Raw genomic sequence first — 22,351 nt, 5'->3', positions numbered from 1 at the left:
AAATGCTATGACCTGCTGATATTGTAATATGCATGTTTTAAAACATTCCAAACACTGAGTCTTATACTTATTTAATCATGAGTGTAAGTTGATATACAGTATTACATGTAGATGCATGTTTTAACATATTTTCGCTAATTCATCATATATTTATTGAGCCCCAACTTTAATCATCAACATCATGCTAGGCTCTAGGACTAAAACTGTAAATAACTAGAGCATGGTGCAGTTACTCACAAAGCTTGCAGTTCAGTGGGTGGGACTGTTACTTTATTAATGTTCCAAAGAAATGCTCAAGTATTAACCTGTGACAGGGAGTTTGGTAATGATGATGGCGTGACACTGAGACACACTGATCACTCACTGAAGGGAAGCAGACTGTAAAATAAGTTAAAAATATGAGGAAGAGGGATGTCGGATTTATAGATGGTTTCCTGCTAAGGATGGAGTCAGAACACAAGCACATGGCTGGCGTTGGCTGGAGGGGAACTCCCTCAATTCATTCAAAAGAAGCGAAGGTGACTGCAGACAGGGCTTCGTTTATAGATTTGAAATGGTTTGAAGCAGAACTGCAGAAATCTGGGACAATACCGCCTGCCTAGAACAAGGGAGTAACTGAAGGGCTGGAGTCTGGGGAGGGAAGTTTTAAGTCGTCATTTTGGCAAAGCTAGGTGAATAGAGAAGAGATGTTATTTGCCAGGCTTGGCTAAGGGCCTGTAGAATCTCTCCTGTGGGGAAAATTCTAGCCATTTTTAGCATGGCAATTGCCGGCAAGAAAAGGCAAAGAGGTAGGTATTTGGAGACAGAAATATGAAATGCAATGCTAGAGGTGAGCTAAATAACAGACACTACACGTATGCATATGTGTTTGTAAACATATATATGTAGTGTGATATATACACGCGCACATATGTATACATATATATGTATATGTAGTATGTGTGTCCTCCAGAATCTTATGAGGGAAGAGAAAGCAATCACTAGACAAAGAAAATTGGGTTGCGAGAGAAAAGGTAATCAATAGAAATGTCCTTTGGTCTCCCAAAATAATTATGACCATAGTAATATCTACACTTTAACATCTAAGTTTATAAAACTGGCTATTTCCTTTAAGTCTTTTAGACCCTGCAACCAACGATGTACCAGGCCTTTTACAGATCTTTTATTACTGCAAAGACACCAGGAGAGGACAAAATTATCATTTCCTCTCTATGTTAGGAGAGGTTCCAGGCAGCAGTGCCAGATAGTTTCTCTTATTGGCTGTTGTGAGCTGCTGTGAAGCCTTTTCTAGTCAACTGTGCAGTCATTCCTAGTAACCAAGAGTTTAGTTCTTTTCGTAAAATAAGGAAATAGTACTACTTTTCTATCTATACCACAATTTCTTTAAAAATTAAAAAGAAAAGGTTTACATTTACTCATTTTTTGCTGTGTGAAAGCATATACACTTTCTCACACAGGACTTGGTTCTTTCCACTGAGTGGGCCACAGAGCTGGAATTCAGCTGTTAGGCTGGATGGCAGCCTCTTTTTTTCCCTGAGCCATCCGGCTTGCCTTTCATTTGTTTTCTTAACCATATTTTTCATTTCATGAAGGTTTAACTAGCTAGAAATAAACTTGGAGGGCCTGTCATATTGGTGTAGGCCTGTAATCCAGGAACCTGGCTACAAGGCCAAGGCCAGAGAATAAAGAATTCCAGAGCCCAGAAGTGCTCCACAGGGAGACAAAGCTGAGGGTTGGAGATGTACTTCACGGCAGAGCAGTTGTTTAGCGTATGCAGTGTTCTGTGTTTGATACCTACCTCCAGAAAACAAAACAAAAAACAAAAAGGAAAGGTGACAGGCATGGAGTCATCTTCTTGATTGGGTATTTGACAAAACTGTTCTGCTACACTGCTCCTTTTGAGAAATGGCACCAAACACTTGGCTACTATTATTTATATTCTGGTATTGGCTAAGTTACTAGACCTCGTGAAACACGGCTTTTTAAAACATCAAAACAAGAACCTCCTTATGAAGTGCTGTAGATGTGACAAATTTATTAGTTGTGTTGAAAACAGAATCAGGCCATGACAAGAAGCTAGTCAGAGGGTGAGCAAAGCAAGGAAGAGATGCTGGAGTAAAGAGCATATTCATTCTGGAGATCAGTTTCTTGTTTTTTGATGACTATGTTAAGTTAAACTCCTACAGTGTTGGTTTTGCAGAATTTCTTTTCTCTTTTAAAGAGAGCAAAGAATTTATTTTGAACAATTAGATACTTGTTATCACTAAGTACAGAAAACAAAAACCAAAACCAAACCTCTTAACTAAAGAACACTCGAGATGGGACTAGAGCCATGACTCTTGCAGAGGTCCCGGGTTTGGTTCCCAGTACTCATATGGAGAGTAACAACCTTCCTTAACTCCACTTCCAAGGAACGTGAAACCCTCTTCTTATTAGGCCCTCGTGTGGTGGAAACACACACACACACACACACACACACACACACACACACACACACGGTCAGTATTAATACCCACTCCTTCCCTTTGTAAAGAAACTGGTTTAAGAGAACGTTTTTGTGTGTTTTTTAAAAATAATTTTTAAATTACAATAATTTTTTTGTGGTGGTGTACACATGAAGTCTGAGAGCTGACTCTACCTTGTGGGTCTCTGGGATTGAATTCAAATGTGAAGTTTTATAAATTATCAGATACACCTGCCTAGGGGCCAATGATTTAAACATTCTTCAGTTTAGTTTTTAAGGTGTGTGTGTGTGTGTGTATGTGTGTGTGTGTGTGTGTGTGTGTGTGTGTAAAACAAGTGGTACTGGGAACTTCCTGAATGGACAAGGTTTCTCCCTTTTGAGGCTTCTTTGATTCCTTAGGCCAGGACTGGACCTAGAATTCTCTATGCCTAGACCAACTTCTAATTTATTGACTATTCTGTTGCTTCTGCACCTCCCCAATGCTGGGATACAGACATTTCTAGACTCAGATAGAGACTGCTTGGATGGCTAAGGAAATTTCCACTTTATGTGAGGCATCCCTTCTAAATTCCTAAAGCATAAGTTTCTAGCAACTCTCACTCCTTGGCTCCTCCCCAGAACTGTGACATCGTTATGAAATGATTAACCGCTAGCTCTGGTTTCTGTAGACTCCGCTTTTCATTATGCACGTGGGAGTGAGGCAGTCCTCACATAGCTGTAAATTCCACAGGAATGAAGTAATTGTAACCTGCCTTTAAAAGTCCTCTTCCCCTTTTAGTTCATGGGAACTAAGGGCAGTGGCTGCTTAAAAATAACAATTTGGCTAATTGGTCTCTCGATGTTTTCGAACTCCTTTACACTTAACTCCTTAACACTTGTCTCTATTAAAGCATGAAATTCTTTTGTAAAGGGAATTAGCTTTCCTTGAACTTAAGGAAGAGGCAAAGCAGGTATGAGTGGGTGGGGTCCTGACACCAATCCAGACCACAGTTGTCAAAACAGACATTTGTTCCTTGAGAGTCTGGATCACTTTGGCCAGTTTTCCCCTGGAGTGAGTAAAATCCTAAAATCCCGGAATTATATTACTGGCTCCTTGCCTCAACAGAAAAGTCTCGTCTTAGGTTCTCAAAGGTCACTTCCTCGGCTTCATTTGGAACTTGCCGCAAGAGCCACAGACGCGAAAGTGGCAGAGACCTCAGCACGAAAAGAAACCCCAGACACACAGGATCCACACAGCTCCGCTTCGGCGATAAAAACACGTCACAAGGCCAAAGCACCTACCCAGGTTCGGAGCATGCGCAGAATGGCCGGTGGCTACCCAAGAACCGGGCAAGGGCGGGCGGGGAGGGTCTTTTAAACAGAGGCCACAGTCTGAAAAAGATTCGGCTTTTTCGTCTGTGGAGATTCTTGGCCGGGAATGCTCGGACTTAAGCTTATGAGGCGAAACCATACAAGTTGTTGCCTTGTTCACCCCCCCCCCAAGCACATTTCCGTTTTCAACCACACACTTCCGGTCCGCCCGCAGGTTCCGGTCCCGCCCCTTACTTCCGGCCTCCTTAGGTTCCGCTGCGGCCGGCTTTTTTCGTCCGCTGTAGCTGGTTCCGCCGCGCTCCAGGTGAGGGGACGCGGGATTAGCCGGCGCGCCTGCCTGTGAAGGCGACGCTGCGGCTGGGGGTTGCCACTGTACTTACTGCATGCGCCTCGTAGTTTGTTTCGCTGTGGGCCGAGTGGGCTGGGACCGCAGCTGTCCCGCCCGGCACCCAGAGGCCCCTGTCCCGGCGCGCTGCGGGTCGTGGCCGCCGCCTTCGCATCCGGCCTTCTCACCTGATCCCAAAGCTCCCCACATCCTAGGATGTTAATGTGTCCGCAGGCCTCGTTCCTCCCTCTTGCTGGATCTGCCTCGCCCTTCTCACGCGTGGGTTGTCGAAGGCGTCCTAGGGCAGCTTGTTTCTGGGTCTCTGCCTACCTAAGGATGCTCTCCCGGGCTAGTCCCAGCTGCATCCCCCGCACGGCTAGTGCTGCCGGTGCCCAGACCCAGAGCCCAACACTGCACACTCACTTTTTCCTGGCCTGATGAGAAGTTCTCACGATTACGTTTGAAATTGCCGCCTTGAGCTGCTTTTAGTTATGCGGTGTTGGGCGAGTCGCGGTGACTTACTTTGCAGATTTCTAATCTGTACAGTGAGGTCAGTTGTTAGTTCAAGATTGTGAAGATTAAATTAGTTACGGTGCTTAACATGCACTTCTCTCACCATTGCCGGTCTTTTAGCTCCTTGCAGCTTGTAAAATGCTGTCAGGTGTTATAGCTTACCAAAATGGACATAGCAATTGAGTCATCTTAGGGATCAGCAGGCTGAGGGCCAGAGGTAAGAATTTTCTAGGCGAAGCCAACACATGATGTTAGGCAGAACTCAAATTTAAGTATATGTTCATTATATAATCCCATAAAAATATGCTCTTAGAGTTTGATTGCACCCCCCACCCCTATTGGGGGACTAATGTGTTAAGCTATTAGGATTGTATGAGAAAAAAAAAAGTATAAAAATGCTCATGCTTTCATGTCCTACATGATTCTCAGTAGTGATGAGATGAGATTCAGAGCTTTAAAATAAAAAAAAAAGTTGTAAGAACTTAAGCAGTAAAAATTGGTATAACCTTTGTTTTCTATGCCCAGCTTTTTTGGGCATTTGTCAACTTACAGTTTCCACGTATGGCGTAATTTCTTTACCAAATACTGCTCTCTCTTGATAAGTACGTGGAGCCCACGCCATTGCCAGATTTTCTAAAGCTGGTGTCATGGAAGAGCCTGGAGCAGTAGCATGTTCAGACTTGAGCGTGCTTCAGAAATGGTGGAGTAGGACGAGTTAAGATACACATTATTAGGTCCGTTCCCTTTACCTCTCCTGGCACTACCAAGAAGTTTTCATCAAGGCAGGTCGGTGCTCTTGGCTGGGAGTCGCTCCTTGAGAACACGCTCATGGTTTCCAAGCTCTGTTCTGCTCACCACAGCACAGATGAGCACAGCACAGCCAGATGCCTTCCCAGCCCTTAGGAAGTCATTCCCATTTCTGTGTCTTACAGAAAAACGACATGTAAACTATTTCAGTTTGACCTACGTGCCTTTTTAATTCAAGGTCATAACACTTCCTGGGGCAGGTTCAGCCTAAAGTGGCATTTGTTGTCCTAAGTTGGCTCGCTTGCTGTGTATTTTCTGTAGACCATTATTAACATGAGTAAGTATAGATGTGGCTCCAAATGGACACTCATAAGCCACAGCGACTCTGGCTTTGTTAACTCTTTCCTGATGAGCACGGTTAACAGACTTTCCAAGTTAGGATTTTGCAAATTGTCAATTAAACTTCACCTTCTCTCCCAGTTGGTTGTGATGATTGCATGAACAGTGAATCAGCTGTTTCATCATGAAATACCAGTACTCAGTTCTCAGACCTATGAAGGAAGTGAGTTTTATAAATGTTGAAAGCTTTATGGGACAGGCAGCCCACACTTAGTTATTAGGGAGAATAGCAGCTGCCGTGTAACGTTTGTGCGGTTGACTCTAGATGATCAGATTTCAAAACAAAACAATTTGATGCTTTACCTCCCGTAGATCCTCTTTGGAGTTAGGCGGTTGTGATGTGATGGGTATAGCGTGTGGTGAGTTTTAGTCAGAAAACCCGCACGCCTTATGTGTTTGTGGGTAGATGATGTAACTACTTCCTTAATGGGAAGATAATATTCTTATCAGACACTTTTATTAGGTAAGATGATCTTTGTACATCTGGTCAACTCATAAACTAAAAAACACATAATGGTGTATTATCTGGGACTGCCTGAAACATAATAAATGGCCAGCTTTAAATGTATTTGGTTGAGATGTGCACAGTTTACTAGGTACTTTGTGAGGTAGCAATGCTGATGGACTTACTCTTCACAAGAGCCTTAAGATGCAGATAGTCTTCCTCAGTTTTACAGATGAGGATGGCGTGTGCTAAGCAAGACAGTCACATAGTAAGTGAGGATCTAGGATATGAGCACAGGGAGTTTGCTCTGGGTTCAGGGCTCCTGTGAGTGCCTTTCTAATGTTTATTGAGCGTGGGTATCTGTTTGGAGGGGCTTGCCTCTCCAGCATAGACCCAGCCAAGCAAAGCAGGAGTGGGTAGGTGGCTCAGTGTTCTTTAGTTGAACAAGAGGAAGAATCTAAGAGTGCTAGGACGTACTAACTCTAAGCCGAAATGAGTAGGAAACTGTAACGGGTAGGATTCTGGGAGCACTGCTCTGAGGACAGGCGGCTACCTCTACTATCAGACTGTACAGCAGAGTTCAGGCTGCACATTTTAAGTTTGTGCTCAACCTGTCAGTTTTAATTTCTTTGTGCACATGCAATCTCCTAGGCGTTTCGTTCTGACGGAAAGCTACCGCTTCCCATGCTTGAAGAATGGCGCTCCCCATCATTGTGAAGTGGGGTGGCCAGGAGTACTCGGTGACTACACTCTCAGAAGATGACACTGTGCTGGACCTCAAGCAGTTCCTCAAGACCCTTACGGGAGTGCTCCCAGAGCGCCAGAAACTACTGGGGCTCAAGGTTAAAGGTAATCCCTACTTCACGGTTCCTACACTGTTGGTTACTACTTTTCATGTTTGCTATTATAAAAAAAAGAAAGAAACTTTTTTTAAGTTTTCTAAACTTATTTCAGTGGTAAAAATAAGAATAATGAACAATTAGTTGAAAATACCACTACTGTTTGGATGAATTTGTTTCCCCTAGCAGTTGGTATTTGCTTGTTAAGGCTTTGACACGGAAAGCCCAGCTGAGACTCATTTATTTCTGGCATCTGCACTTCACCTTTCATTATGCCTTGGGCCTTGTGTTCTTTGCAAACTGTCTCCCCTTTTTCAGAAGTGGAGATTATAGCTTATTGCTGGTGTTCCTGTCTAGCTGACTTGTATATTTTATGTCTCTGACAGGTGAGTTTGCAGTAATAGAAAGTCTGTAACTTAGTCTTCAAGGCTTCTAGAACAACGCTGTCTCTTTCTTGAGCAATAAAGCATGGGTTGCTTTTGCTTAGGTAATAGACTAATGTGCCAGATAGGACTCAGGGACACAAGCCTTGTGTTACTTGTGACTTACTGTGTTACTACTGAATATGTTACACACACATTTAGTAGTAGTGATTTTTTTTTTTTTTTTTTAATGTAAGAAAGAAACAAATGCAAAACTACCAGACCTATCAATGTTTGGCTTTTATGTAATGGAATAGTGAAATCAGCATCTGAACTTTAGTGAGAAAACAGTCATTTGCTTGTATTGTAGGCAAACCTGCAGAAAATGATGTTAAGCTTGGAGCTCTCAAACTGAAACCAAATACTAAAATCATGATGATGGGAACTCGTGAGGAGAGCTTGGTAAATGTTTACTTTTGTTACTGTCTGCCCCTTTGGAGGTGTTAGGATGTACACTACACTGTTACAGCATCTCTTTAATAACTGTGGTAAAACTTTCCATCTAATGCTCAGTGAAAAAGAACTGCATGGTGAATGTGGTATTAACTCAGCAGAGCTAAAAATTTTTTTTTTTTTTTTTTTAGTTAGTTAGTTGTAACCTGTGTGGTAAAATTTACCATGGCAGATCTTCCCAGGGGACATACAGAACAAGTAGTTAGCAGTGGAGATTTTCCCACGGTGTGTGCTGGAGCTCAGATTGCCAATATGTGTTTGTTACGGTGAAACACAACTTTCCTCTCTTAATAGGAAGACGTCTTATGTCCTCCCCCTGACAACGATGATGTCATCAATGACTTTGAAATTGAAGATGAAGTGGTTGAAGTGGAAAATAGGTAAGTGCTGTAGGCATTCAAAGACATCGCCATGTGAGAAGAGAAGGGAATGTCATCTGGTCTCACCATTTCTCTTAGGGAAGAAAACTTACTGAAGATCTCTCGCAGAGTCAAGGAGTACAAAGTGGAAGTGCTGAACCCGCCCAGGGAAGGGAAGAAGCTCCTGGTGCTGGATGTCGATTACACTTTATTTGGTGAGTCAGCTACGGTGCTCCAATCGTTCTTTTACCCAGAACAGTAGTGGGTTTTGCCCCAGTAACTCAGTGTGCACATGAAGTGTTTGAAAACTTCCCTTACTGTTATAAAAGTAAATCATTCATTTAGGAAATACAGATAAGCAAACAAAGGCATTACCTATAATTTAAGAAGAAAAGATGACACATTTAATTTTTTTTTTTTAAGATTTATTTATTATTATTATTATGTATACAGTGGTCTGCCTGCATGTACACCTGCACACCAGAAGAGGGCATCAGATAACATTATAGATGGTTTTGTGAACCACCATGTGGTTGCTGGGAATTGAACTCTGGACCTTTGGAAGAGCAGGCGGCGCTCTTAACCACTGAGCCATCTCTCCAGCCCCGACACATTTAATATTTTGATGTCTTTTAAAAAGTGTGTTTATATGTATATCGTTTTTTTGTTATTTGTTATGAATTAAATACATACCGTGCTGGCTAGTTTTTATGCCAACTTGATTCCACCCAAAGTTATCTAGGAAGAAGGAATCTTATTAAGGAAAATGTTTCCATACAATTGGCCTGTAGGTAACCCTGTGGTGCCTTTTCTTGATTGATGATTATTGATGTGGGAGGGCCCATTTACTGTGGGTGGTGCCTCCCCTCACCTGGTGGTCCTAGGTGCTATCAGAAGACAGGCTGAATAAGCTATGGGAGCAAAGCAGTAAGTAGCATTCCTCCATGGCTTCTGCCATAGTTCCTGCCTACAGGTTCCTGCCTAGAATTCCTGCCCTGACTTCTCTCCATTGAAGACTGTGACCTGAGAGCTATAGAGCTTTTTGGTCCTGGTGTCTTATCAAAGCAGTAGAAACACCAACTAAGCCACATACCTAAAAATATTTGTGTACACGTATACGTTTTTGTGGGGCACAAGATATGGATGTGTCATAATTTAACCAGCTCAACCCTGATTAACACTTATGAGGACTATTTTTAAAAAGTCTCTATTTTACCCTTGTTTTTTGTTTAAATATATCCCACATCAATAATCAGGCCAATTGTATGGAAACATTTTCTTTAATAAGATTCCTTCTTCCTAGATAACTTTGGGTGGAATCAAGTTGGCATAAAAACTAGCTAGCACAGTATGTATTTAATTCGTAACAAATAACAACAACAAAAAAAGGACATACATATAAACAAACTTTTTAAAAGACATCAAAATATTAAATATGGTCATTAAATTTAAAATTACTTATGTCCCTTGAAAAAGAAAGACATTATTTTATCCTCTGGTATTGGGAATAAATAATTTCTGATACTACAATTTTCTAGTAGCCCTAGGTGTTAAATGTGTTGTAGCCTAATGTGCACCTTGCTTATGAATTAAAAAACTGGTTATACTTGTTGAGCAGTGAAGTTGATTCTCTCAGGATGAGTGTGTGTGATTATGCGGACTCACTTATTATTTGTTATTGTAAATACTATTCAAACTAGGTGAGGAAAATGTATAGCAGGTCATGGAAGCCTGAATTTTCAGTGTTGCTCTTTGCATGTTACACAGAATTGATCCACGGAAGCTGCAGCCCAGGGGCATTAAATCCTGTGCTTTGCAGAACATGTGCTTGTCCTCAGTGTCAAGTGATTTGCAGTTGTGTGTATTATGTCTCAAAAACTACTCTATATAATCATTTCATTCTATAGTACTTCCCTGACAATAAACTAATGATTGTTTGTATGATCCGCTTTCTTTTAGATCATAGGTCTTGTGCAGAGACTGGGGTAGAGTTAATGAGACCCTATCTTCATGAATTTCTAACATCTGCATATGAAGATTATGACATTGTTATTTGGTGTAAGCTTAATTTTTTTATTAGATTTCCATGGAACTAAGAATGTAACTTAGTATTATTCTACTGTGGGAAGCCTGACTTAAAAAGACTTGTTTCAATGTGAAAGTTTTTTAAAGTAAATTTCTAAAACAATGTTTGACTTATGTCATTGTATGAAGTATACATGTATTTGCCTAATTGCAATGAGATAGGTGACTCTAGGACAAGAATAGGCCATGGTATTAGAGTAAAAGTACTTAATTATGTGTATTTGTAGTACTGGAGGTTGAACTACGTACTTTGTGCCTGCATGAGACACATTCTGCTACTGAACTGTGTTTCCAGCCTTTAATCCTTAATGCTTTCCTCCTTTCCCTCACTCTAGTTTCAAAATATTTGGAGACATACTCTCTTTTAAAAATAATCTTAGCGATGGACAGAAATAAAGAACTGTGAATTGCTTCAGGAGAAGTTAATACACGACAGAAGCAGGCCTCCTGATGCTAAGGTCTGGACATTGGAGGTCATACAGACCCATGACACACCATGAGTTTGCTGCAGAGTAGAAACTTGCTGTACGACGGAGGTCATGCTTTGAGTTTGCTTGACACTTGTCATCCCATTTCATGTTAAATGAAGCAATGCAGTGATTTATTTATCATAAACAACTGAACTTACTTTTTGGTAACTCAAATCAGAGAGTGACCATGTATGGAATAAGACCCCATCAAGTATAAAAGTATGTGGGAGGCATTGATGAGAAGCCAAAAAGGTGCAGTCTGTAAGCTTCCTTTGTACTTCCCTGTAATCAGCATTTCCCTTATTTGTTGACACTGGGTATACAACTGTTTAAAAACATGGTCAACGTGTGGCGGTTTCATTGTCCAGTTTGGGAGAAGGGAGCTTGCTTGTTCTTGCTCGCTCTCGCGCTCTTTCTCTCTCTCTCTCTGGCATTCTGATTTAACACTGGAAAAAAAATCCTCTAAATAATTAAGTTAGACTTAAACATTTAGACAATCTTTATGTCATATATTTAAAATAAGGTATTGCTAAATTATTTTATGCTTGTAGGTCGAAAGGGGGTACTTCACTTTGGTGCTAACTAAATACACAAGGATATTAATTGTGTCCTTTGCAAAATCAGGCAGGTCATTTAATTTCTATGAACCTCATGTTCTTTACCTAGAAGTAGTAACTTGACCTGTATTTTAGGTTAATGACAAGAATAGATGTAACAGTATAGTAACTAGCGCTGTCACTAACATACAGCGATTGCTTAACAATGAACGGTTAGTTTACTCCATGTGTCTCTGTGTTTCATCTGGAAATTACATGTACAGAGCAGGTACTAGTTAACTTTTTCTTATGATTGTTTTCATTGTAAATGTGATACACTAAATTTACAGTTTTACTGACTAATTCTGCATGCAAAGTATAAGTTGAGACCAGGAGATTGTGCAAAGATTGAAGCTTTTGTCTGTTGGAGCAGATATGTAATGTAGAGGGATTTTTATGCTTTTAAGATGCTGGGCTTAATGAGCTTAATTTGCCAAGACTGACAAAGTACACATAGGCATTAGTCCTGGCTGGCCTTCCACACAGGCTGCTGACACAAACCATTAGTTTACTTAATGCTGATACTACATGTGGTTATGTGTGGCCTGGATCCGATGCCAGGGAGACTTAAGAACCACACATGTCAAACTTGGTTTGGAATGAATAAACAGTAATGACAGGGCTGATTGAAAAGGACTTGGGGTTTTAGTATCACAATTATCTCTGTCTTAAAATAAAAGTGGTTTAAGTTATATTCTTTTAAAAAAATACACTAAAGTAAGTTTATTAGGGTCCTTAATTGTGAAGTTTTTAAAGTTGTGGTATTGCTTTAAAAGCTTATTTATTCAAAAGAAAAACATTTTTTAAATGAAACTCAAACTTTTCATATGTATTGTATTATTCCTCATGTTTTAGCTGCAACAAATATGAAGTGGATTGAAGCTAAAATGAAAGTAAGTGTTAGAAACAAGCCATTTCACAATGTTTTGAAATCACGTTTGACAGATCAAAGGTTCTAGAACTGAAATCAATTTTATTTGACTGGCTGTCTTTTAGTAGATACGGAAAGCCAGTTCTGGGAGTAGAGGTGTGTGTGAGCCTGTTTAGTGGTGGAGTGCTCTGACTGCTTAAGCTGTTTTCAAGGAGAAGCTAAGCCCCCTTTTCCCTCCCTCATACTCCAGTAATGTTTGCTTTGCCCTTTACTCTCCTGCGTGATACTGAGCAGGTGATTTGTTCCTAAAAATGGTCAGTTAGGAATGAATCCACTTCCGGTTTACTCCCTGACACAGTTCAGCAGAACAAATACTTTTCCTGTTGTGTAGCAAAATGTGGCTGTCATTACTGCAGAAAATTGATATTTTGAGAAACTGCAGCCAGAATGTTCAGAAGCCTGAGGTCTTCCACATTTGTATTTTAACGTCATGAACATTTGTGTTACAGGAACTGGGAGTGAGCACAAATGCCAATTATAAGATTACCTTCATGCTGGACAGTGCTGCTATGATAACTGTGCATACTCCAAGGAGAGGGCTCATTGACGTAAGAGTTCCTGTTACTTTTGTTCAAGATGAGTGTATGTTTAGTGCACCTTTATATTTAAACTGACAGAAAGAAAACTAGAAAGAATTTATAATTTGATCTGAACAGGTAATAAAATGATAGTTGAATTTTGACAAAGAATTGTACTTAAAAGATTTGCAGCAGTCAGAAGGCAGGCAGATTTTTTTGAGTTTAAGGCCAAGTGTGGTCTAAATAGTGAGTTCTAGGCCAGTGAGGGCTACATAATGAGACCCTTTCTCAAAAAATTAAATTATTAGTTAAAAAATTTTAAAATAATGATAATGGTACAAGTAAGGATATTGAAGGACTGTCAAGAAAGACACTATATCAAGGCTGTGATCATGGCAGTGAAGTTCTGTCAGACACGGTAGAGGAGAAGAACATTGAATATTACTAAGAAGTATGTTAAAAACAAACCACATGTACCCACTGTGATCTAGAAGAAACTGGTGTACTACAATACAGGCATCAGGCTACATGCATACTCACAGAAAACAGCAACAGGACATCAGAGAAGTCCTTTAAAAATGCCCATTAAAGAAGGGCTTTAAAAATGAGGACATTTAACATGGTGTACTTGTCAGGTGACTGCCTCCACAAGGCCCTGCAAAAGGCACCCTTAGATGAGGGAAATGTCATTCCTGCATTTTGAAAACAAGAGGAATGGAGAGAGTTCAGCCTGCTTGGAGCAGTCCCGGGTGACGTCACTGGTAATGTAAACAGTGGTCTAAGAGTGTGAGGGCTTGTTCAGTGCAAGAACTACTGCACACACCAGGAGAGAGGCATAATTATGGCCTACTGCATACCTTCTACAATCTAAGCTCAGGAAATGCTAAGCAAGGCAGGGCTGTGGGACCTCAAAGAACAGCTAACTGCCAGTGGCTAGGAGTGAAGCGCTTGGGTTGTGGGTGTGGCGCAGCCCACTTACTCCACTGATGGTGTAGAGTGGTTAAGGACTCAAGTAAAAGGAGTATTAACATGGCATCTGCGGGCCAGTGGCAATGGTTCTCAGCCTTTGTTTAGTCTAGGATTCCCCTCAGCTTAGTGGTGAATTTCCTGAGGCTGACTTAAAAATGAAAGCAAGCCTCAGATAAGTGATTTAGACTGTATAGTTGCTACATAGTTTTGAGTTTTCCTCTGTGTTTTTCTGCATGTTCAGATTACTGTGTGGTCAGCAATACTAGTACAGTCATTTTTAAACAGTAGTCCATGTTTGGTGGGGAACAAGGTGTGTTAGGCTTAATTTCCAAGAAGATGTGGGATTTCATCTTGTTCAGTCCTGGTGTCTGACAGTCTTGTCAGACCTTCTGAGACAAGTTCCTGCAAACCCCTGGAGTCGGGCTGACTGTGTCAGTTTCCTCTATTTCTGTCTCAAGAATTGGGCAGTTTTGTTTCAAGAATAAACAGCTAGTAGAAAATAATTGAGGTGAAAAAAGTTTAGCAAACTTAAAATAGTATTCCTAGGGAAGAAAAATACTACTTCATGTTACGTTGAGGAGGAATCAAGGAACCAGGGACAGCTTTTCTCTCCTTCTGCCTATTGATCTAATATCACTGACTGGAATTCCTACTACTAACTAAGAAGCAGCTGCTTTTTAAAAATTGGTGTGTTTAAGGCATTTTGTGAATGTTTTATTCATTTGTATTTGCTCTTCAAAATAAAAGTCAGGGTTGTAGTTAGTGAACACTTGTTCCAGGACAGCAGTTCTCAGTGTGTGGGCCGCGGCCTCTCTCAGGTTCTTCATTGATCTTGCACAGGGGCTGCCTAAGAGCACTGGGAAACGCAGACATTTCCCTCACAGTTCATCACAGTACAGAGTTACAGTTAGGAAGTAGCTGCAAAAATAATTTTATGGTTAGGGGTCACCACAACATGAGGAACTGTATTAAAGGGCCATGGCACGAGGGAGGGTGAGAGCCAGTGTCCTAGGAAGATACTTCCCACCTCATGCAGAGCTGTGACCCTTTTCTAGAGGAGCATTGCTATCAGTTTTCGTTGTGTGAGACTTTTAGAAACCATGTCAGTGTCATGGTTTTGTCCCGTTGTAGTCCTGGACTAGGGATTCTGAAACAAAACTAGGAATTAATATCTGGTGCTTTCGAAGTTCATGGATCAAATGCCCTAGGAATCAGGCACTGGTGCTGGTGACTCAAAGACAAGAATCCGCTGGCTACCTTGGTGACCACTTGTGCTCCCTGCCCTCAGGAGGTTGAGTCTGGAGGAGCATGAGTTCAAGGCCAACCTGGGCTGCAGAGTGAGACTCTTAAGTCAAACAAACAAACAAACAAACAAACAAACAAAAAACCCATGATTTTTATTTCGTAATAAGATACCTAAATTATTAACTCACGAGCCCAGTGTGGTTTTTGTCACTTAGATGTTCCTAGTCCGGAAGGACTTGAGAAAGGTGGGTATTTATTAGCCCAGGAAATACCTACATTTTTTTTGGCCCAGAATCTTCATGTGAAAGTTAGGTAAAGTGTTACAGTAGGGTCAGGTGAATTGGACATGCACAAAATGGTGAGCAGTATAGGCTTGCATGGTGCCTGGTGGCCAGCCATTGTAGCCCTCCAGGTCGGAGGGAACTTGCTCTGCTTTTAGGCTGTGGTGAGCTATGAATACATAGAGAGTTAAACACAAACCTTTATTTTAAGGTGAAGCCTCTTGGTGTCATTTGGGGAAAGTTTTCTGAGTTCTACAGCAAGAAAAACACCATTATGTTTGATGACATAGGAAGAAATTTTCTAATGAATCCACAAAATGGACTGAAGGTAAGTCAGCTTACTTGCTTTAGGCTCATGTAAGCTGAGCTGTGGAGTGTCATCAAGTTTTGGATGATATTTCAGTTAAGAATGGACAGCGAGTGTTAGCCCAGGTCCTCAAGATAACAGCTGAAAATGTCCTGTTGCCTAGTGTTTTTTACTGTGCCATGACTTATGTAGAGACTTACAATCGCCTGTGGTATTTAGTACAGTAACATGAGGTTTGGTGGCCTGGGAGCAGTAGGCCTCACCGCTGGGCTTCGGCAGACAGTAAGAGAGAGAGTGTATTCTGTGGTGTTCAAACAGTGGTTGCAATCCACCTCATGTATCTCAGGAAAGGAAGTGGTGAGTGATGCATGGCGACACACACACCACCCCACACACTATTTATTTTTATTTTGTATGTGTGACTGTTTGCCAGGATGAATGTATATTTGTCTCTTACACCACCAGAAGTCAGAAGAATGTATCAGATCACTGACCTGGAGTTACAAATGGTTGTGAACCACCTTGTGAGTGCTGGAAACAAACATGGCTCCTCTGCAAGAACAGCTAGTGTTCTTACCTACTGAGCCATCTGCCCCAGGCCCCCTGTGCTTACAGTCTTATGGTCACGAGCAAATGGAGTTTAAAAATTTTTGCGAAGTTCAAATGAAAATGAATGCTGCCTTTTGCACTGTGCCCTTCGTTAGGCAGCCTGCTTGAATGTTTAGTCTTAGCTGGCTCTGTGGGAGCAATCTGGTCTTACTGACATTGACTTGCAACAGCAGAAGTGAAGTCGGGTGTTTTGTTAGGAGTGTACACCTTAAGAGTTGCTGGCCAGTGGGCACTAGGAACGCTTTGGTTTTTCTTCTTTTAAACTGAAACTAATAGTGGTTTTGTGATTTCTGTGAGTCAAGTGCAGATCTTAGAATTATCAGGTGCCAGAGATGGTAGAAACCACATGCAACTTGTCCCATTTCTTAAGAAACAATCCTAGGATGAAAAGTCAAGACTTGCTCAGAATTGTATATACAGTGGGTGTTTGACAGAATTTGCACAGGATCTGTTTGATTTAGTTCCTGGGTTAGTGATAATCTTAGCACAAGTCCATGAAATCTGTGTAGGAGCTAGGCACATTTCACCCTGCAGTGGAGAACATTGGAGCTTGAATTCTTCTCATGCTTGTGGCTGCTAATGCAGCCATGTGGTATGAACACAGAGGCTCTGTGACAGCAGCGAGGATGTTTCCATGTGAAGTGGAAATCCTGGTACTAAGCCTTTTTTCCCGCTCTGTCCTGAACTTCTTAGCCAGCTAGGTTCTGGATAAAGACAAGGGATGGGAACTTGTAGAAAGTAGGCCCTTAGAGCCTTTATAAATTATTGAGTTGTTCTTAGTGTGTAGTGAGTTTGTGTTAGAATGGTGGTGCAAGCCCTGGATTTTAGCCCAGAGTCAGCTTGTTGGCTTGAAAGAGAAGCAAAGCAAGTGTGTTTACTTTGTACTCTTGTCTTCTGTCTTTTAATATTCTGAAACAAACCCCAAACCTATATTTGATTTAAAATTAATATTAAGCCAGGCATGGTGGCACATGCCTTTAATCCCAGCACTTGGGAGGCAGGCAGAGGCAGAGGCAGGCAGATAGATCTCTGAGTTCGAGGACAGCCAAGGCTACATGGAGAAACCCTCTCTAACCACCACCCCCCCCAAAATGTGTCAAATTAAATAACTCATAATTATGGTCAAGATTCAGTCTCACATTTATCTGTTTTCCTGACTTACAGTTTTTTGAAGTAATGCTTTTTAAGTGAAATATTAATATTATAAAATATATCAAACCTTATAATTTGGGAGAACATGCTGACAGATGTTTTTATGGAAGCTCATCTTTATAAATAACATAGTGCAATGTTTATGGCAAAATGTGGCGGAAAACTGGCTTGAATATATAATAATCTCAGCTGTGTAGAAAGGCATAGTGGGGCCTGCAAGACAGCAGTTCCATCCTCAAGGTACACATGGTAGACGGAGAGAACTGACTCCTTGTGGCGCCCACGCCACAGCGGTACCGAGTCAAGGGTGAGGGACTGCAGATTTAACACACACACACACACACACACACACACACACACACACACACAAAAACAGCGGGTTCTTTGTGCTAAAAGAGCAGCAGCAGCGACAGCAGCTTTCAGTGTTCAAAGAGCCTTCTTATAGGCAGCAAAGCAGGAATGCCACTCCCAGGTGAAATCTCTCAAGAGGTGATTGCGCACAGGAGGAAAAGTCCCGAGGAGGGGAGGGGTGCGTTCTCAGAGCAGTAAACATGACTAGCTAACCAACATAAACACAGACACAAAGCTGCTAGAAACAGGGCATGAAACAGCAAGACAGGCAGGCAGCCCAGTTGGGCCTGGTTCCTACAACTCCTGAAAACTCCTCTGGCCTCTGCATGTGCACATGGCACACACACAGGCATACACCGAATAAACAGACAAGTAGAGAAAGCTCATAGAGGAGTGCTGAGTAGAGATAACCCCACTGTGCTTAGGACATGCTCCAGTCTGGGCTGGTTCAGTACAGAGTAGATGGTGTAAATGATATCAAGTTAATGGAAGCCACTCAGATGACAGAAGGAAGTAAAGTGTGACCGGTGTTGCAAGGTAGGAGCGGCCATGTAGATGCAGCGCTGGAGGAGGCTGTGGTGTCAGGTTAGCCTGGAGGTAGAATAGGTGGAAGAGCTTAAATTATACCCTAGACCTCTTATCTTATAAGCTTGGGTGGCATGAAAGCCGCTTGGACTGGTATTCTACCTCGTAACTGACTGAGATGATGTAGCAGCACAGGCCTTTGTTAGCTTTCCTGCCACAGCACAAGATGTGGTGAAGTCTGTTCGTTTTCTGACAGATAAGGCCTTTCATGAAAGCTCATCTAAACCGTGACAAAGACAAGGAGCTGGTGAAGCTCACTCAGTACCTCAAGGAGATAGCCAAGCTCGATGACTTCCTGGAGCTGAACCACAAGTACTGGGAAAGGTTAGTGCTAACTGCGCCATTTTCTGTTTATACCAACAAGTGGGAACATGTTAGCAGTGCCAACTGTGCTCTTAATTTTTTATGAAAAGTGGGGAAATTCTAAAATATTCTTTTTAACCTACTGCCATCCCTTCAAAGGTACTTGTTCTAACCCTAACTTGCTCTTAAACCCACATTCCTTCAGGTCTTTAATATTCTAGTAGTGTGAACTTGAGAGGCTGACAAGTCACTTAGTGACAATTACCAGGTCACCCTCGGGATGCCCGGCTCCTCCCACCATGATTCTTTAAGGCAGAAGGTCTCTGTGATGCCTGTGCTGGCTTCACATTTCTAGTCCTCCTGCCTCAGCATCCCAGCTGCTGGAGTCAGACGCATGCAGCACATGGGAATGACTAGGAGTTGATTTTACTGTCACTATAAGTTGTGTCAGGGTGGCATAGTTTAAAACCACAAGGAACTTCTGTGTATAGCAGCAGAAATAGAAGAAAAGCAGTTGCTCATGACTTTTGGTTCTAAAGATTACCATATTGGTGTAGAGTCTTCTGGTCTCTTTTTCTAAGTATGGCCATGGAAAACCCCACTCTAAATTGCAACCAACATCAGTATAATGCAGCTGAGAAAACCTGGAGCCATAGGAGGGTGTATGCTCTACAAGTAAGGCTACTTTAATCAGAACTTTAAAGATCTGGTCCCAGTGTGAGCTCCAGAAGAAGCTGCCAGGGCACTTTGCTTCCTCAAATGCCACTCTTGGCTTTTTACTCTGACACAGAGCTTCTTAGTGGTGTCTAACGACCTCTTGGGAAAATGGGTGGGGCAGCTGAGTCATGCAGATAAGTGATATGCAGCACCCACACAGTTTTCACCGTAAAACTCATCTGTTCCCCACTTCTGTCTTCACACTGCTGTGATGGTAGCCTCTGTGTGAGAAAGGGTTGGCAATTTTAATTTAGTAGTAGATCCTATTGAATAATATGAGGAAAGAGTTATCACTTTCTGTAGTGCTGGCCATTGAATCTAGAGCCATATGCTTCCTATACAGCCACTGTACCTCTGAGCTACAGCTTTCTCCTCTACACTCTTGACCAGAGTCCTTTTATTATGTGTGTGTGTGTATAAATATAAGTATATATATAGATAGATACGGTATGTATGCGCGTGTGCGTGCGTGCATGTGTACGGCTCCCTTTAGTATCATTTATCCCACTATATTTATATAGGAAAAAATAAGATCTTTAGATAAAGTCTGAGTTAGTTAGAAATCACAATATTATTTAACATTGGAAGGTAGGCATATGGTGGTAACTGATGCTTGCAACCTCCAAAGGCTAATTGTGAATCTGCGCAGCCTGAATTGGCAGTTACTTAACTTTTGAGCCTGTGAAATAGGAGGACCATAGCATTCAACAATTCAGAGTAATTACTAAGTGTACTCATCTTGCAAGGCTTACCCTTGAAATAAGTTCTTTGGTAGGAAAGGCAGGTTGTTTTCATGAGTTTGGCCTGACCTGGTTTTGACATATTTATCTCATTTCTTGCAGGTATCTATCAAAGAAGCAAGGGCAGTAGTTACGGTTACACTCACAGTTGGAGATCCTTGGATGTTTGTTTCTTTGCTAGGCATTACCATGACTGTGCTGGACACTGAAGCAGATGCCAGGCTGCCTAGCCGTGGTCTTCCAATACTTTGTACATTTAATTTTGTATTTTTTTTGAAGATCATAACTAAGTGTTAAAAAGAAAGTTCTCTCTTCCCTCTATTGTTAATTTACTTTTGAAGAAAATGTTTTCTGGTATTGATTATTGAGGTGTTTTCTAAACCCTCTAAAAATAGGAAAAGGAAAGGTGGAGAAAAGTATATCTACTAGTGTCATCTTGTGACTTTGGAAATGAGTTTTGTCTTATGCTCTTATGTTTTTTGTCTCCTTGTATAATCAGCTGCCTGAGTCTGAGACCAAATCTGTCTTCAAACTAGCTAGTGCTTTCCCCCTTAAAACCAAAAGCAAAGCCAAAAAGCCCAAACCAGCTTTTAAGAAATAACCCGGTTTGTTATGCTAAGAACTCCCAAGAGTTGTTCTTCCGTGCTGCAGAGTTCCTCCTCTGCAGTCCACCTGGAAGATCTTGGAGCTGGAGTTGTGTCACTGCTCTTCAAGAACGAAGGGCATCTGCGTGATAAGGACTGCCCTCGATGACAATAGGGCAACAAGCAGACTGAAATAGCACTACAGGACAAGAGGATGGTTTTTTTGGTGGCTAACTAGAAGCACTTCCGCCTAAAACCATAGTTGTGAACACAGCTTACCGCAGTAGTAAAAGGCACCTTCACCAACTCCACTCTCAGAAGCATGGATAGCGTTTGTGCCTACTCCAGCTGTGTGTTGTTGCTAACTGCTAACACCGTTGCAGCAGACATATCTAGCCATGAGATTAAAGATACCTGTTACTTGCAATGCTCAAGCCTGCAGATATGTAATGTGACTGCTCTTTTGTGTTGACAGTATTGCTTTATACAGTTCTTGTATTGAAGGGAATTGCTCCTTTTAAATGAACTTTAAATGTTCTTATGGGACTATTTCAGTGGTGTAAATAATAAATATCTTTTCTTAAAACATTGGTTATCTGTTCCGTAATGTCTCAAGTACATTACCTCTTTGTTAAGTCACCGACCATGTTCAAGCAAGGACCCCTGGGTAGGAAGTATGAGCCTGACCTTCAGAGGCAGAAAGAATCAGAGTTGGAGGTCAGCTGCAGCTGTGATCTTAAAATAAGTGTGCAGTTGTATGTATCACTACACATTCAAATTGGTTTTAGTGACAAATTAGATAGCCGTGCTTAATGAAAATAATTTATTAAAATGTTTCTTTAATGTCTGGGAATTTGTTTAAAAGGTAATTAAGGGCCAATATAATTTTAAATTTGTGTGTGTGTTGAATGTTTATGTGGGTGCATGTGGAGGCTAGAAGTTGACAGGATATTTCTCTTGATAGCTCTTCACTTTACTTGAAGCAGGGTCTCTTACTGAACCAGGTAGAATGAATCTAAGCCAGTTTACCAGGTGGTTCCCTATCTCCATCCCCGAGTGCTGGGATTACAGACATCTGTCTTGTGTGTAGGGAATCTGAACTCTGCTCCTTGGTACTCAGATGGCAAGCTTCACCAACTGAGACATCCCCAGCTCCCTTCCCTGGATCTGAACACAGATCCTCACGTTTATATGGAGCCCCTTTTACCCACTCAGCCATCGCCCCAGCCCTAGACTAGAACATTTAAGAGCTTTTAAGGTTTGTTTCATTTTTCTCATGTAATTATAGTTTATTATTCCAAATAGTAATGGAGAAGGAAGGGCTCCATATTTCCTTTCTTTCTTTCTTTTCTTTTTTTCTTTCGTTTTTCTAGACAAAGAGTTTCCTTGTGTGTAACTCTGGCTGTCCTGGACTTGCTTTGTAGACAGGCTGACCTTGAACTCACAGTGACCCACCCGACTCTGCTGGGATTAAAGGTGTGCACCACCAAGCCTGACTGGGCTTCATCTTTAAAGTGAGCTGAACTTGAAAGATAAGTTATTAACATAGGTCAGGAAAAAAAAATAAAACCTTCTACAATCTAAGTTAAACCTCACAACTCCACAGCTAGCCAGGTGGGCTTTTCATGTGC

At 41.5% G+C, this 22,351-nt stretch overlaps 1 protein-coding gene across 1 annotated transcript; it reads left to right on the top strand.

Moving 5' to 3' along the window:
* Positions 1 to 3,990: 3,990 nt before the first annotated feature.
* Ublcp1 (ubiquitin like domain containing CTD phosphatase 1) lies at positions 3,991 to 21,271 on the top strand. The gene is made up of 11 exons (XM_051167558.1): positions 3,991 to 4,079; positions 6,856 to 7,053; positions 7,776 to 7,867; positions 8,213 to 8,298; positions 8,377 to 8,492; positions 10,237 to 10,335; positions 12,284 to 12,321; positions 12,809 to 12,907; positions 15,584 to 15,700; positions 18,573 to 18,700; positions 20,239 to 21,271. The coding sequence occupies exons 2-11, from the start codon at positions 6,900 to 6,902 to the stop codon at positions 20,264 to 20,266; spliced, it is 957 nt and encodes a 318-aa protein (XP_051023515.1). The 5' UTR covers positions 3,991 to 4,079; positions 6,856 to 6,899; the 3' UTR covers positions 20,267 to 21,271.
* Positions 21,272 to 22,351: the final 1,080 nt, after the last annotated feature.

The sequence above is a fragment of the Acomys russatus genome, chromosome 25, assembly GCF_903995435.1.
Source record: "Acomys russatus chromosome 25, mAcoRus1.1, whole genome shotgun sequence".
In the NCBI taxonomy this organism is placed as follows: domain Eukaryota; kingdom Metazoa; phylum Chordata; class Mammalia; order Rodentia; family Muridae; genus Acomys; species Acomys russatus.
The sequence above is the reverse complement of the archived record's forward strand: the minus strand, read 5'-3'. Positions and strand labels throughout refer to the sequence as shown.

What these genes read in the sequence shown, in the direction of transcription:
- Ublcp1 (XM_051167558.1), top strand. Translation starts at nt 6,900, where the DNA reads ATGGCGCTCCCCATCATTGTGAAGTGGGGTGGCCAGGAGTACTCGGTG. An exon ending in ACTGGGGCTCAAGGTTAAAG is followed by an intron (nt 7,054 to 7,775) that starts GTAATCCCTACT and finishes CTTGTATTGTAG; the next exon opens with GCAAACCTGCAGAAAATGAT. An exon ending in TGTCGATTACACTTTATTTG is followed by an intron (nt 8,493 to 10,236) that starts GTGAGTCAGCTA and finishes GCTTTCTTTTAG; the next exon opens with ATCATAGGTCTTGTGCAGAG.